The sequence below is a fragment of the Phytophthora ramorum genome (assembly GCF_020800215.1).
Source record: "Phytophthora ramorum isolate Pr-102 chromosome Unknown Phyram_PR-102_s0003, whole genome shotgun sequence".
NCBI lineage: Eukaryota > Oomycota > Peronosporomycetes > Peronosporales > Peronosporaceae > Phytophthora > Phytophthora ramorum.
This window is the reverse complement of record NW_027150649.1, coordinates 3788039-3803681: the sequence shown is the minus strand read 5'-3', so window position 1 is coordinate 3803681 and position 15643 is coordinate 3788039. Positions and strand designations below refer to the sequence as shown.

Sequence of the window (15643 nt, the reverse complement as noted above, 5' to 3'; positions counted from 1 at the left end):
ACAAGGTTGTGGGCCATGCCACTGTGGCTCGGAGACCCTTTACCAGAGCAAGGGCGCCCGAGTTGACCCCACGCAAGCAAGCGTTTGCACCTTGCCGCCGTCGGAAAGTCCCTAGTGATCTGCACGGTGGCCCACAATCAGGTGCCGCTCGGTCTCAGCGTCCCATAAGCTGCGAACTCAAGTGGCCGAGCTTGCAGCTGACTGCATCCGACCACAGCGAGTTGCGTCCGCAGCAAAGTGTACATGCATCTGCTTCGCTTCTGCGACTAAGACGTTCAGACGGAATCCGTCCAGCAGCGCGTTGGGTGCGCACCTTGGTGACTGCATCGCGCTGGAATCAATCAACCAGCGCGAGAGCGTGAGTTAACGGCCCCAACTGGCCAAATGAGCGCGACCGGGCTTCTACGGGCCCCCGCCGCTTGTGGCGCTCGACGTCTCTATAATAGCAACGAGCAGTGAAGAACTCCGAGCCAGGTGGCCTGACTCGCTTCAACGTCAAGGCTTCAGATGCTGAAGTGAAACGGTGGAAGTAGGTTCTGGTTTGACCGAGGACTACATTTTTTCTGGTGATCCACGCGTGGTTCTGCAGCCAAAGCTCTTGGCCATCAAAGTCGCTGTGTTTTAAGCCAAAATGTTGGCAAATTACCTTCTTCCACTGGACGGGGTTCGTCAACATGGCGAAGTGAGGCAAGGCACGACCGCGGTGTCGAGCTGTCGCGCGGGGGCTTTCCAAGGAGATTGGCCTTCATGTGAGACTTTTCCAACACAGAAGAGACCGAGTGCGGCGCTGGATCTAAGACGTCCTGCCTTCCTCTTTGCAAGCTGTTCGCTCTCCGGACGTGCACGTAATGGACGAATGTCCATCGGGCCAGGGCTTCCGATTCGAACAAGACTTGGTGCATCCACCAGCAGCTCGCGCAACATTCCTCAGTCTGGTCCTGCATGTTCGTGTGGGCAAGTGCCAACTGGCGAATTTCGCCACGCCGGACCAGGCCGGCGCGATCTCCGGCTCTGCTAAAGCCAAGAGACCGGCCTCGACATAAGGCATCACTGCGTCAAGTGCCGGTCAAAAGCAGGCCTGCAGATCAAGCGACAGATAGCCTCGGGGCATATCCTCAATGATTATCGTCTCCCTACTTTCAGCAAGTCGAGTCGTCAGCGACTGGGTCTTCTGCTCACCCACCTGCCCTGCGTGACGGGAAGGATTGGGCTGCGTCCATGAACGACGAGGTGTTTCAAATCGTGCATCAAACTTACTCATTTGCGAATTGGCAGTCTCACGCACGAGCAGCCCCCACTCCAAGATGCCGCTGACCCACCTGCCTTCGCTCTCTGCGCAGCCCCAGCGCCACGCGGTGCTGCCGCCGCTGCGAGCGTCGCACCAGCTCCACTCGCAGCTCAACCAGCACTTCCCACTGGCGCAGCCGCACCAGTACTCGCCGCAGCAGCAGCACGCCTACCTGCAGCAGCACAGTGCAGCCGTGCAGCTGCAGCCAGCCATGGACCTCACACTGTCCGGCCCGCTGCGCCGCGGCAAGTGGACGCGGGCCGAGGAGGACTACGCCGCGGCCACCATCTCGTACTTCTGCGACGGCCTCTTGGCCATCCAGTACGGCACCACCCTGCGCGGGTACTTGGCCCAGCAGCTCCACTGCGACCCCATGCGGATCTCGAAAAAGCTGCTTCCTGGCTCGGTCTTCGCCGGCATTAAGATCAACCCCAAGATCGGCCGACGAGCCTACTACCCGTGCGCACAGGACTCCCCTGCGGCGGCGCGGTCCAAGGAGAACGCGGCGCGTCACCTTACTAGTCTCCGTCAAGCGTTTATCCAGAGTATCGAGGAAGAGGAGCAGGCCCTGGAAGCTGCCAGCAATGGTACGCTCAAGGACAGCCCCACTCACTCGACCAAGACCTCTCCGACACACAAGAACACGTCGTCCCTCAGCCGCAAGCGCAGCTACGAGGACATCATCCAAGCGCAGCAGCAGGGATACCTGGCGGCCGTGGAGCTCACGGAGCCCAAGATCTTCTACCACTTCCAGCGTCAGGCCACGCCTGCGCTATTCAACTCACGGTACACGTCGGCGGTCAACGCCGCCACGACCACGACCACGACGCCCGTGATGTGCAAGCTACCGAAGCTGACTGTCTCCGATGACGTCTCTCGTCGTGCGGCCTACTCGAGCCAGCCACGCAATGTGTCACCCGTGGCCGTCTCTACGTCGGCGGCGGTATTGCCGCCACTGCGCGTCTCGCTCGTACGAGCCTCCATGTGCTAGGCTAGACGAGGGTCTGGGAGAGCTACAGACCCAGAGCTGTGTGTTCAGTGTAGATAAAGTAAGTTAGCGACACGAAGTAGTGTACGATCAAAGGTGCAGCACCAAGTAATGATAAAAGCCCGCTACCTATCGAGCGTTCATTCAACTCGGTCTCTTGCGTTTCGAGCACGAGTTCTCACGCGTCTGCAGGCATTTGGATCCACCACCTGAAGGTGCCCTCCTTCCCGGGCGTCGGCGCTCACAGCCACCCGATCGGCACGATGCCACTCAACCATGACCGCCGCGGCTAACGCAACTTCAATCAAATGACAAGCAGAACGAGCAACGAGGTGCCGTCACGGCGGATCGAAGGATTGCATGTGGCGTACTGTGCTGCGGCTCCAGGTGGCCTCGTTGCAAGGGGAGGAGACTTTGGGCACGCAAGTACAGTGCATATGAAATGACGTGTTGGGTTGGGATCTACACTTTAGCGCAACGCTACTCGCCATCGTGCACTCGTGGCTCGAACGCCAAGAGAGGCAACGCGCCACCGAACCGACTGTCGTGAAGTAGTCAGCGTCCGAGTGACTCGCACTTTGCCTTGCTAGTCGCCACTTGCTGGAAAGGCCGGGATGGCCACGCTGGCCTTGCCGCACGTGTCCTCCGAGTGAATATGCGGCGGACAGGCGCAGCGACGCGTCGGCACGTGGTGCGCGTCCTTCTGCCAACAGGTGAAGACCTGCGAGAACATGGCGTGCTTGCCGTTGCTGTACTGGCACTTGAGCGCAGCGTCACCAAAGGCTGCGCGCAACTTGGCGGCGTCCACCTGTCCGCCGACATTGTCCTGCACGAGCTGCGGCGTGGGCGCGAGCGTCTCGTTGCGCTCGAGGTCGATGGCGTGCGTGAAGTACGCGACTTGTTCGAGCCCCGAGCACGTACCGTGACGCGTCCACTCGTGCTGCCAGAAGGCCGCGTACTGCGGGTCGGCCTCGCTGAACTTGACGTCGGGCCAGAACTGGTGCAGCGTGGCCAGCCCCAGCTCGCGCTCGATCTTGGCGGCGTCGAAGGCCTCGCCCGAGCAGAAGCTGGGCGGCGCACGACCTGAGAGCTCGGGCCACAGCCCGTGCAGCGTCAGGTGCGAGCGCCAGTAGCTCTGCGGTGCACTGCACCCAGGGTATTGCCCCTCTTTGCCGTGGCAGAAGGCCGGCTGCCAGCTCTGCGCCAGGATGTACATGTCGAAGTCACCCGGAGGCTTTAGAGACGAGACTGTAGCATCGTACACGGGCGTCAGGGACGCATCGCACGCGCTGAAGAGCACGGCCGCTGCCAGGAAGCGTCGCATCATATTGAGGGGAAGATCGAGGAATGCACTTGAACTTAACATGGCTACATATAAATTAGCCATTTTGGGATTGGCTGAAAAAGACGCCTGATTCTCGATTTCTCAACCGCCAGAATCAGATATCTGTGATTGGTTGTAATTTGCGAAGCTATCCGTAACTTTCAATTTTCTTTCCGTTAACTTCCTTTCATTCGGTAAGTAACCAACCGCCACGTACCCGAATATGGCCGAGGGTAAGCGCGCTTCGTTGCGGCGTCTGGCGGCATCTCTGGAGCAGCAACTTGCCGAGGATCGGCTGCAGGAGGGCGACGACTGGTTTCTCGTGGCTTCTGATTGGTGGACGCGCGTGCTGGACGCCCCGCCGAGCGATGAGAGCGACGGCCAGACAGACGACGACTCGGAGGACTCGGATGACGCGTTGCAGCGCGCATCTCGTGTGCAGAATGAGGTGTTAATTGAGCCAGAGCTCAGCAGTCACAAGCGCGGCGTCGCAGTGCTGAAACCCATGCTGGTACGGGCTAAAAAGGAGCTCTAGAGACCGAGATACCGGTAACTTAAGATACGTTTTGTGCTTTGGTGCCTCTATTGTTGCAGGTGGAGGGCAAGGACTATCGTCTTGTGAGCCAGCGCGTGTGGAACCAACTGTCGCACCGGTTTGGCTTCGACTGGGAGATTTCCAGGCCCGTGGTGGCCCGAGGACCTGCTAAAAATCGGGTTGTGGAGGTCAATCCCGTCACTTTCCAGGTAATTGAGCCGTTGTAATTGCAGTTGAGAGGGTGGAAGACTGATACATTATTGGTGGACAGGTGTGGGCGTGGCGGACGGGGCTGGAGGAGCCTGTGGAGCTGCTGGATGCCGAGCAGAAGCCCCTGGTGCTCAATGCTAGTGAGAAATGTGCACTGAGCGAGCTGCAACTGAAGATCTGGAAGGTTGCGGCTGAGGAGCCTCAGCTGAGAGACATGTTCCCTGATGTGACGGAGGAGACCATTGATGAGGCAGTGCAGGTGTGCTACAGGACGGAATGGGACGCGCCCTGGACGCCACTGAGAGATGCAGTTGTATCGGAGGACCGTGGCTTTCAGAGTGCCAAGAGCTCCGAGATCTTGGTGGAGAGCACGACGGTGGAGGAACTGCAGCTAGAACAACGTGACTATAAGCCTGGGAAGGACAAGCTGCACCATTTACTGGTGGAAGGGCGGTTCGTAGTGAATCCTGAATTCGAAGGCAGAGACTGGAGACAAAACAAATTCTATAGTGAGATCCAGGCGGAAGCGTGGAGATACACTTTGGATGTGAACCAACTGATCGACGCACAGGACACGGACAAGAAGTGGTATGAGTCCCGTGTCATTGAATCCAGGGGCGTGCAGGTGAAAGTCCACTATCGTGGATGGACGGCCAAGTGGGATGAGTGGCTGAACCGCACGTCGGCCCGTATTGCCCCGCTGCACACGAAAGTTCGGAACTGGCGCGACTTTAAGATTGGCGATGAAATCTTGGTAGGCAAGGACGTGGAAAGAAAGAGCTACCCGGAGTGGCGTATCGGACGCGTCACTGATACCCAAAAGTCGGAAGAGAGTGACTCACTTCGAATTGAACTCGAGGTTGATGGCTCAAAGCAGTGGATGGATGCACAGGATGAATTACTGTGCCCTGTAGGAACGCACAAGGCAGTTAATGTCTCGACTGTCGTGAAATCACCAGTGTCTTCCTCCTCACCTGGGTCATCCTACAGTCGATACGGTAACAACTACGCGAGCGAACCGGGGCGAGGTCGTCCTACGTTTGAAGGGGTTGTGGGGCTGAGGAATTTGGGCAACACGTGCTTTATGAACAGCATGCTGCAGTGCATGATCAACACAGCCCCTCTCCGAGACTACTTTCTCATGAGGGACCCTGACACCGGCAGCCCCTTCTTCACGAAGGAGATTAACCGCGATAACCCGCTTGGTATGAAAGGAAGGATGGCAGTTGACTTCGCTACTCTTCTGCGCAAGATGTGGAGCAACGAATTCACAGTTGTCACTCCGACGAGGCTGAAATCTGTCATTGGCGAGTATGCGCCTCAGTTCGCGGGATACCAGCAGCAAGATAGCCAGGAACTGATGAACTTCCTGCTCGACGGACTGCATGAAGATCTGAATCGTGTAAAGACGAAGCCGTATACCAAACCTGTTGAGCGGAATGGACGCAGTGACCCAGAAGTGGCGCAAGAGGAGTGGCAGCAGTTTCTTCGTCGTAATGACAGTATTATCGTGGACAACTTCATGGGTCAACTTCGCAGCCACGTGACGTGCTCCAACCCAGATTGCGGGAATGAGTCGATTACCTTTGATCCGTACATGAGCTTGTCTGTCCCGATCCCGAATAATGAGACGGTGACTGCTCAGGTGCAGCTCTTCTGGGCAAATGGCGATATCCCGATGAAGTACGCGATGCGTCTGCCGAAGGATAACAGTACTCTGCGTGATGCCAAGGAAGAACTCAGTAAACTATCAAGTATCCCCGTTTCGCGGATTTTCTTCGTCGAAGTGTGGAATCACCGGATCCTCAAAGCATACCGAGACAGTTTGCCAATTGATCAGATCCGAGATCGCTTTCTTCACGCGTATGAGCTGGAGTTACCGGTTACGGGCTACTCCTTTTCCTCGTCTTCCATTCGTCCTCCTACTGGACCACGAAGGTTAGGGACACTGGAGCCAGAGCCCGTCCCTGACAAACCCATGCATCTCGTGGAGCTGCTGCACCAAGCACCAGTTGCATCGCCTGTGGATCGGCGAAATAATGCCGACGGCTCTGACATTCTAACTGACGAAGGGTATAGTCCGAAACAGCGAAAAGTGGAGGTGGAGCTGTTCAACACGCCACTTCTTGTATCAGTCGACCGGAAATGGACTAAAGCCCAAATCCACAAGAAGGTCTGGCAGATTGTTCATCGCCTCGTGGCAACGAAAGAGTTGAGTGAGGGCTCTGGCACCGATTTCGGTTGCGGCAACGAGCAGCAGTTGCCATACCGCTTGCACGTGACCGGACCGAATGGTGGAAGTGCGCTCATCAGTGACCTTTCTCGCGACGACGAGCCCGTGGATGTTCCTGACGGTTTGAACAAGCCGTTCAGCTTTACGCTCGAGTGGAATCGCAATGGGTACGTCTACAAATGTTTTTTTTTTTCTTCCAGTTAGCGTCCCGATTGGCTCTAACCCCACCTATCTGTATTCTGTTGCTTGTTTTCGCCAGCTACCAGCGGGGCTACGATGAAAATTCGGCAAAGCGTATCGACCTCCACGACTCGATGAAAAGCTTGACAATCTCGCCAGCGGCCGATCCGATCACGCTTCTTACCTGCTTGAACAAGTTTACGGAGCGAGAGCAGCTTGGCGAATCGGATACTTGGTACTGCCCCAAGTGCAAGAACCACGTGCGCGCCTTCAAGAAGTTCGATCTCTTTTCACTTCCGAAGGTGCTGATTTTCCACCTCAAGCGTTTCCGGTATGCGCAAAACTCGTTTTTCTTGCACCGCGACAAGATTTCAACATTGGTAGATTTCCCCATCGAAGGCCTGGATCTCTCGGAGTTCGTCATCGGGTCGCGGTACGACTCGGAGCCGATATATGATCTTTACGCTGTATCCGAGCACATGGGAGGTCTCGGTGGCGGGCACTACACAGCGGTTGCGAAGAACCCAGTAAGCAATCGCTGGTTTAACTTCAACGATAGTCACACCGACACGACGTCACCCGAGAATGCCGTGTCGTCTCGAGCATATGTGCTGTTCTACATACGCCGCGACCAGGCTTAAGGTAGGACTGGTGCATGTCGAATTAGAAACACCGATCGGATGAGCTTGCTTGCCCTTTTGCCACCCCTCATGTTACGTGTACTTACTTCTATCCGTTCGTGTCGCTGGGATATGCCGAACGAGAAAGCGTAGCGTGGACTGGAGAAGGAATAAACATCGTATCATGCGAATAACTTGCCTCATTCTTTGTTTACCAAGCATAGCACTCGACATGGCATTTTCATGTAGTTCTTCATCAGAGGTAAGCACAGCTGCGCTTTTGCTTTTCGTGAACTCGGTGAAAAAGCTGAGAGCCGCAAAATTCAGACGCAGCGCGTAAGGATACGAAAGCACCGTCACCTATCGTTTCCGTTTTTTCGGTTTTATTCATGTGAATCCTGAGGTAGAAGCAGGAGACAAGTCGCTTCAGATGCACACCTGTTCGACGAGGGAACAAAATCTCAAGCGCACAACTTAAACTGCAATCATCATGACACAGCATCTTCATAGACCCGTACCTTTCGTGTTTCCGCGAAGATATGTATGCCACTTCCATACGCCAAGAAGAACCCAGTATCGGTAGCGCTCGTCAAGCAGGTCATTCATTCATCCCTTAGTTACGCTTTTTGGCAGTTATCTCGACCATGCACCATACAAGGGCGAACTGATCTTCAAACCCCATGCTGCGCTCCGATTTCTCACAGATACAGTCTAGCTCGGGTGTTACATGTATAATACAGCTAGCACCGCCCTCGGCAACACAATTTCCAGTTGATGTTATTTCAAACTTTTGCTCGGGTGGTCGTTCTTGTATTCTCGTGGAACGTGCTTTTTATCGGAGATAAACTTCATGATCATCTTCAGAATGCCTAGATGTCCGCGGTGGGCAGCTTCAAGTGAATCAGGAGGAGTGCGCTGCGTATCATACACGAATTTTGCCACGTTCTCTTTACCATCCGTAGCAAGAGCCCGTCGTGCGCGTTGAAGCGTGCAATTTCTAAAGAGCACTTTGAGGTGGTATGACGTTGCGCGCTTCAGAGTAAGTTGCGAAGTGAGTTCATTTAGCAGTTAGACGAAGCTCTCTAGCGCTACTCGCCTTGCAAGGGGGGGCGTGCTGTGTGGCAACGCCCTCCAGCTCTCCAGCACCAACCACTGGTGCTTGATTATGCAGTGCCGCGGTTGACGCGGCATGTATTATGCAGGTGTAGTGTTTACGGGTTCTCGGGTGCTGCTGTCGGTTGGTGCTGCCAGTGTCGGTTGGGTTGCTGCATCGTCGGTGCCGGCGTCGTCCTTGGTCCGCTTGTCGCCGTCGTCTGATCCAATCTCCACACTGCCCCCCAAGACGACAAGACACCTTCAGAGCACCTTCGTGTCACATTCGTCTGTGATTGATTCTGAACTTATGTATCCATGTCCCGTCGTATGCGCCCAACTTCAACGGCAACGTGTTCAACATGTACCCTTTCGAAAGGATCAGCAGTAACTCAGCAACCAGGAAAAATTGGACCCCCAAACTTCTACAGCAATTCAGCCACGCTGTTCTCCGTCGCATACTTCGAGACCAGCGTTGGAACATCACGCTTGATCGAATGGGCAGGTTCCCAAGAGTTCTCGATGTCCTGCAGGCCGCGCCAAGCCACCAGGAGCTCCAGCTCACCAGACGTAGCATTGAAACGGTGTGAAACTACATCCCGAACTTCGAGTATAATGCCTTGCAAAGACACATGCTCACGGATCTCGGCCGTCTCGTCGAGGTCAGCATCGTGGTAGAACTTCAAGCGCGAGCCATGCACATCATACTCAGCCCCAGTGAGTAAATGGCGGATGAGGAACGAGTGCGGGAGGGCCTTGGTGACCTGGAAAGGTCCGACCCAGCGCACAAGCAGTTTGTTCCCCTGCAGTCGCTTGTCCACTCGCGACCAGAGGACGTAGTCCCCTTCAGAAAAATTGCACACAGTGCCGTTAGAGCGTGCCATCGCGGCCACACGCTGCTGCTCGCGGCGGTCACGGACAACACGGTGCAGTCCGTGCAGGCTACGTCGGAGTTCTTCAACCGCCTCGCGTAGCGCAGCCTTCTCCATGGGTAGATTTCGCAGCACTCGCTCCGTAGGTGTAGCCACAATGTCGAGAGCGGAAACAGCAGGTAGCCCAGTGAAAAGCTCCACAGGGGCACAGTTGCCCAGTGAGTACACCGGAGTGTGGTTCAGGTTTGCCTGTATAGTGGGCAGGAGATACACCCAGTTGCGGGTATCCAGGCGACTCTCCAACAGCATGACACGCAGCACCTGAAGGATGTCACGGTTGACCCGTTCAACGGTGCCGTTAATCCAAGGTGTGTACACTGGCGCGAACTGGTGGCTCGCACCGAGCCTCTCCGCAAGCAGCCCCACAACTTCGCTCTTAAAGTGCGAACCATTGTCGGACATCCATGTTGGAGGGGCCCCGAACCTCTTGTTCCAGTCAAGGATGGCTGCCACAGCAGTTTGGCTGTCTGCTACGTCTGCCGGCACAAGCTCACAGAAGTGGGTGAGCTCGTCCTTGAGGACCAACACGTACTTGGTGTCGCCATAGCTCTCTCCAAGGTAGAGGTAGTCCAGGTGCAGACATTCGTTGCGCTTTGCTACTGGTCGGTCCACCGTCCAGTTCCTTTGAATCACCAGGCCACCCTTGACATGTTTGCACAAGAGACACTGGTTGACAAACCGAATCACCGCTTGGCGAGCGTTCGCTAAGACGAACCTGCGATCCAAAAGCTCCACCATCACATTCACACCTCGGTGCCCTTGGGGGCCACAATGCGCCACCACAAACAGACGCTTCAACACCGCCTTTGCTTGTGCAGGCAGCCACAGCTTGTCATCCACTTCAATCCCGTCACTAGTCATCACGGCGCTGTCGGGTGCATCTCCCTCATACTGATGCTGTGCTCGAACAATCTCAGAGCGCGTCGGCCACGTGAACTCGTCGTCCTGTAGTGGACGCAGCTCAGACAGTGCCTGAGCCGACCGTGTAGTCACTCGCTTAACGGCCAGAGACTTGACTGTATCAGGAAGCGCAGGCTGCCCCCAGCGTGATATGATATCCGCCCAAAGGTTGTTCTCGCCGGCGATATGATGGATGACATAGCGACAGCCCACTAGCTTCAGCGCCCAGCGTTGCAGTTTCCCCTTCACGTGCTGCTTCACCTCTCTGTCAGGTGTGAAGATCTGAATAAGGTTTGAATGGTCGCAGTACACGTGGAACCCTTTCTCACGCGTGAGCATGTAGTCCAGGTCCCCACACGCCTTCACAATCGGATACCCTTCCTTCTCGACGATCGACCAGTTCCTCTGCGCATTCTTGAACAGTCCGCCTCGGCAGATCAGCAGTTCATGCTGCTGCTCTTCAACCGGGACTCCATCCTGCCAATTCAAGACCTGGGTCAACACCAGTGCATACCCAGTCAGCGAGGCGTCCGAGAACAAGCACACCGTCGCCCTTTTATCCGGGAACGCCAGCTTGCATGATCGCTCGATCATCTCGAGTGTTTTCCGAAATGTTTCCGCCTCTTCCTTACTCCATTCCACCACAGCTCCACTTAGCTGAGCTTTACGACGCCCACGAGACTGCATCACGCGCTCGAGTTTTTCCTGCAGCGGCGCAGTTGTGCGTGCATAATCGACCATCGAGTCTCTCAGCCAATTCAGTGCGCACAGGAAATGCTGGAGCGCAGCACCGGTCGGTGGCAATGGCATCTGCCGCAGTGCGGCTAATCGTTCAGGGTCGTGCTCGACACCAGCTCCATCGATCGCCTTGCCACACCATTTAACACGCTTCGCAAAAAGTTTGCACTTGCGAGCGTTCAACTTCAACTTTCGCTGCCGTAGAATGGCGAAGAACTTGCCAAGACTCTCCAGAAAAGCTCCAGCAGTGCATGCGTACAGCAACACGTCGTCAATCCAGACAAGCACGTTCCGAAATAATAGGTCCCTCAGTACTTCGTGCATTTGGGCTTGAAAGTGCACTGCAGAGTCGCAAGCTCCCTGTGGCACGCGGGATGGCGTGAAAACGCCGTCTTCCGTCACGAAACTGAACAGCTCCCGGCTGTTCGGATGGAGAGGCATCTGCCAGAACCCTTTGTGGAAGTCAAATGCACCAAATCCGTACGACCCACGCACGGACTCCGTCACCACGGCGAGATTCGGCGCAGCACCAGCCAGTGGCACCGTGAGCCGATTGACGGGCCTGTAATCGATAGTGATTCGAAATTCATCCGTGCCACGTTTAGCTACTGGCAGCGCGGGACAGGCCCAACGACTCTGGGTGTTCCGCTCAACGAGTCCTGCATCCTCCAGTTCTCGCACATACTCCCGAAGAAATTGGCGCTGAGCCTCAGGATAGCGCCGGACGCCGCTACGATACGGCTGTACACCGCTCTCCAACCGCACTTCGAGTGGTTGGACATCTGCAGCTTCATCACGGCCAAGGCGGACCCTGAAGACGTCGGAGTATTCCAGCACCATTTGCCGTAGTTCATCCGCCATAGCCGGTTCAAAGCCGGCTTGAATGGCCTCATCGACCATGTTGTGCAACAATGTATCGATCTCATTGTCCTCACTATTTCCAAGCACATCCATGTGGTCGCACGGGATGTCATCAGCTTCAAACTCGGCGGCCTCAATGTGCTGTTGAGCCAACTGCTCGAAAACCCCATCAAGGTCCACGCCGATCGATTGCAGTGTCGACTTGCCGAGCAACAGCTCCTCCTCGGGTGCTTCAAGCACAAGGCACTCAATGCCGCTCAAGCGCAATGGCCCCGCCGCCGTTACGATTTGCACATCGAGATGTATTTTCTCGTGACAAAGCATCGCATTGCCGCCAGCAGCGACAACCTCCAGCGGTGGATCAATAATCACCGTTGACAGCTCTGGCAACAACTCCCTGAGTTCGGCCATCACTGGGCGGCCAATAATGTTGACGTCAGAGCCCGTGTCTGGGCAGTAAGGAACGTCCAGCACACCGTTGATTACAGCACTGCGGAAAGCTGGTTCCCCATCGGTTGTGATCCTCTTGACACGCTCCTGCGCACGACTCCGTTTCTCACGCAGCATCTTCTCCACGTTGGCCTTCTGCTCCGCTGTTGCCGTCGGGCAGTCTCGGGCCCAGTGAGGCCCCTTACACACCAAGCACCCGTCGCGAGGAGGTTTCCGGGGGCCCGCGGCACCCCGACCACCGCCCTGAATGCTCGATGGCTTGGGAAGTTGCTTTGCAGGTCGACCGTGCGCTTTGGCTGCCGCACCGCCGTCCTCCTTCGGTCGCAGACTGGAGCTTTGCTTCATCTCATTCTGCATCAAATAGTACTGCTGCTGACGTGTCGCTCGCTCAATCATCAGGTCATGAAGTGCGAGGTCATCGACCTTCGCTTCGCGATGGGTCAACTCGACCAACCGAGTCAAGTCGACTTTCAAAATCTCGGGGGTCACGTGTGTCAGTAGCAGCTTGCATCTCATCTTCAGTCTCTGCCGACCCGCCTCACCAACAGCTGGTCCACGGCCCAACATACCAGTTAGACCGTTGTCTTCGACCAGTCTGTCGAAGCCCATGAAATACTTTGCGATCCGGGCTTCGACATCGACCTCTTCCAAGTCCATCTTCAGCTCAGCAAAGAGCCGGGACACATCGGGGACTCGGTCGTTCACCATTCCTCCAACCTTACGCTTCATCTCTGCTAGAAGCATAGCGTCGGTCACACTCTCCACTTCCTTCTTGAGAATGTAGTGAGTCACATGCTCCAATACCCGGGGTTTCAAAGACGTCCGGATACTCCTGGCCACGGTTTCTTGGACTTCGCCCGTGGTCGAGCACCGCTCAGCGATCTTGGCCTCATACTGCCTGCGCTCTCGAATGAACGTAGTGATAGCAGCCTGGCTCCACACGGCAAGCTCCGGTGCAGCCACCACCTCAAAGATCGGCTGAGGCACGGTCATCCTGACGTCGCCCTCTGCGTCGTATTCGTAGTCCACCATGCCTGGCATTGCGATGCTTGTACTTGTGTTCGTTAAAGAATTCTTTATGACGTTGCGCGCTTCAGAGTAAGTTGCGAAGTGAGTTCATTTAGCAGTTAGACGAAGCTCTCTAGCGCTACTCGCCTTGCAAGGGGGGGGGGCGTGCTGTGTGGCAACGCCCTCCAGCTCTCCAGCACCAACCACTGGTGCTTGATTATGCAGTGCCGCGGTTGACGCGGCATGTATTATGCAGGTGTAGTGTTTACGGGTTCTCGGGTGCTGCTGTCGGTTGGTGCTGCCAGTGTCGGTTGGGTTGCTGCATCGTCGGTGCCGGCGTCGTCCTTGGTCCGCTTGTCGCCGTCGTCTGATCCAATCTCCACACTGCCCCCCAAGACGACAAGACACCTTCAGAGAACCTTCGTGTCACATTCGTCTGTGATTGATTCTGAACTTATGTATCCATGTCCCGTCGTATGCGCCACAGGTGGTGGAGTTCCTGCTCGAAATGAATTGGTGGGGTTTGACTGGCGCGGCCGTGGACGTTGGTGAAAATGCCCTTGCAGACAGAATTAGTGGTCAGCATCTCCATGTTGGCAATAAAAAGCAGCTATTGGTGCAACTGGTTTGTCGTTGTCGCCAGATTGACATGTCAAGCTGTGGTCGCGTCGAGCTATGACGTGTTTTCTACTGTGGCCTATGGTGGGGACTGGTTTCGACAGCGCGGCGTGCGCTGCCAATTGCGGCTAAGAAGACGATTGACTCAAGACGCGACGTGCCTCGCTGCACGCAGCACGAGAAAGCAGTGGGCGAAGGCACACGTCCGCCATGTGGGGTGGGAGCCGAGAGCAGTATCGAGACCTGAGTCGAGGACAGTAGTTAGCCCTACCCAGTTTCCACTTTGCTTCATTTTTCATCATTAATAAACTTTCCTTCAAAGGAATACCCCGGGTTCGCGACAAAGCTAGCTTTGCGCTTTCGAAGCGTGGGTTTGTTAATCCCGGAAGTTGCCGACTGTCCGGAATCCTGAGCTGGGTCTCCTGTCTACGCGAGTACCAATCTGCATCGGCTAAGTACGACTTCGACTAAGTGCGATTTGGTCAAGTTCGTCCAAGGTTCGGCTGAAACGGATAAGTTCGGCCAACTTCAACCATGTCGGGGACACGCTACACCGTTGATTCGGATGGTGATGTCGAGATGTCGATCCCCCAGCCTATCTTCGAAGTTATCCGTGCACCCGAGCTGTCCAGCTGGGACCACGCTGCGCTGATCGAGTGCCACCGTGAATGGGAGCGCTACGTGGAGAAGATACGGCATCGATGTACTACAACTGGCAAGACGTATGAGAACGTCGTTGCAACGGTGAAAGGCTCCGTGAAACGCAAAACGTTGAAGAACCTGGCCATGTACGTCCTGAAGAAACCGGTGGACGATGTGACTGACGCAGACATCATGAGCGCTGTCCAGGCACGTTGCCGCACGCTCAAGAACGAGTTCGTGCCTGATGTCACATCCTTGTTCCGTCAATCCTTGAGGATGGACCTCTCGGTTGATGACTGTGATGCCCGAGTGATTCGCTACTACGAGGACTTCAACGGAATTGTCGAGGACAATGGTATGCAAGGGCTAATCGGAGCAGGCAGCGAGTCTGACACGGGCTACAGGAGCAGAATGAAGGCTCGCTGCCGCCTATTGGTCGAAAATCTGTAGCCTCCTGTGTTGAAGGCCCAAATCAGTCGACTGATAGAGTTAGAGAGGCGCGACTGTAAGTCCGATGACGTCGCCCTCTTTGATTTAATATTGGAGCATGCGAAAGTCCAACAGAGATTTCACCGGATGTCGCAAGACACGACAGCCAAACGAGACGTCAAAACAAGCAAGCAAGTGCGGCCGCCCCAGCGCAGCTCCGATGGTAGTTCCATGGACGGAGCTTCCCGTGTTTCAGCTCCTGCGCCGACAGCACCTCGTGGCGCTGTAGCTCCCACCCCTCTCTGTGTGGCTACACCCCGACCCCCTCGGCCGCCACCACAAGACGGCTGCCTGGTGTTTAAAGGCGCCCATTGGCTCAAGGACTGCCCCCCAGCGACGAACACACAGAAGGAAGCCGCGCGTCAGCAGTATCAGGCCGTTAAGGAACAGCGTGCAGGATCTGTTCGCTCAAAGGCGGTACGCGCTGGAGCAACGAGAAACATGGTGCGAGTGAACGGACTTCTTGAGGTCGCGTACATTGCGGACACTGGCGCTGACCAGAGCGTGATCCCCAGTGCGATGGCAGACTCGCTGC

At 55.9% G+C, this 15643-nt stretch overlaps 3 protein-coding genes across 3 annotated transcripts; 2 read left to right on the top strand and 1 right to left on the bottom strand.

Annotated features, from left to right (window-relative positions):
* Positions 1-1304: 1304 nt before the first annotated feature.
* KRP23_4249 (uncharacterized protein) lies at positions 1305-2279 on the top strand (the record flags this gene model as incomplete). Its single annotated transcript, XM_067889182.1, has 1 exon — positions 1305-2279. One exon carries the CDS (start codon positions 1305-1307, stop codon positions 2277-2279), a length of 975 nt encoding a protein of 324 aa, XP_067748367.1.
* Positions 2280-2862: 583 nt separating this feature from the next.
* Positions 2863-3603, bottom strand: KRP23_4248 (Ribonuclease MC; the record flags this gene model as incomplete). Its single annotated transcript, XM_067889181.1, has 1 exon — positions 2863-3603. The coding sequence occupies one exon, from the start codon at positions 3601-3603 to the stop codon at positions 2863-2865; it is 741 nt and encodes a 246-aa protein (XP_067748366.1).
* A 220-nt stretch (positions 3604-3823) lies between these two features.
* Positions 3824-7399, top strand: KRP23_4247 (Ubiquitin carboxyl-terminal hydrolase 4; the record flags this gene model as incomplete). The annotated part of the gene is made up of 4 exons (XM_067889180.1): positions 3824-4111; positions 4195-4344; positions 4407-6745; positions 6838-7399. 4 exons carry the CDS (start codon positions 3824-3826, stop codon positions 7397-7399), a joined length of 3339 nt encoding a protein of 1112 aa, XP_067748365.1.
* Between the last annotated feature and the right edge of the window lie 8244 nt (positions 7400-15643).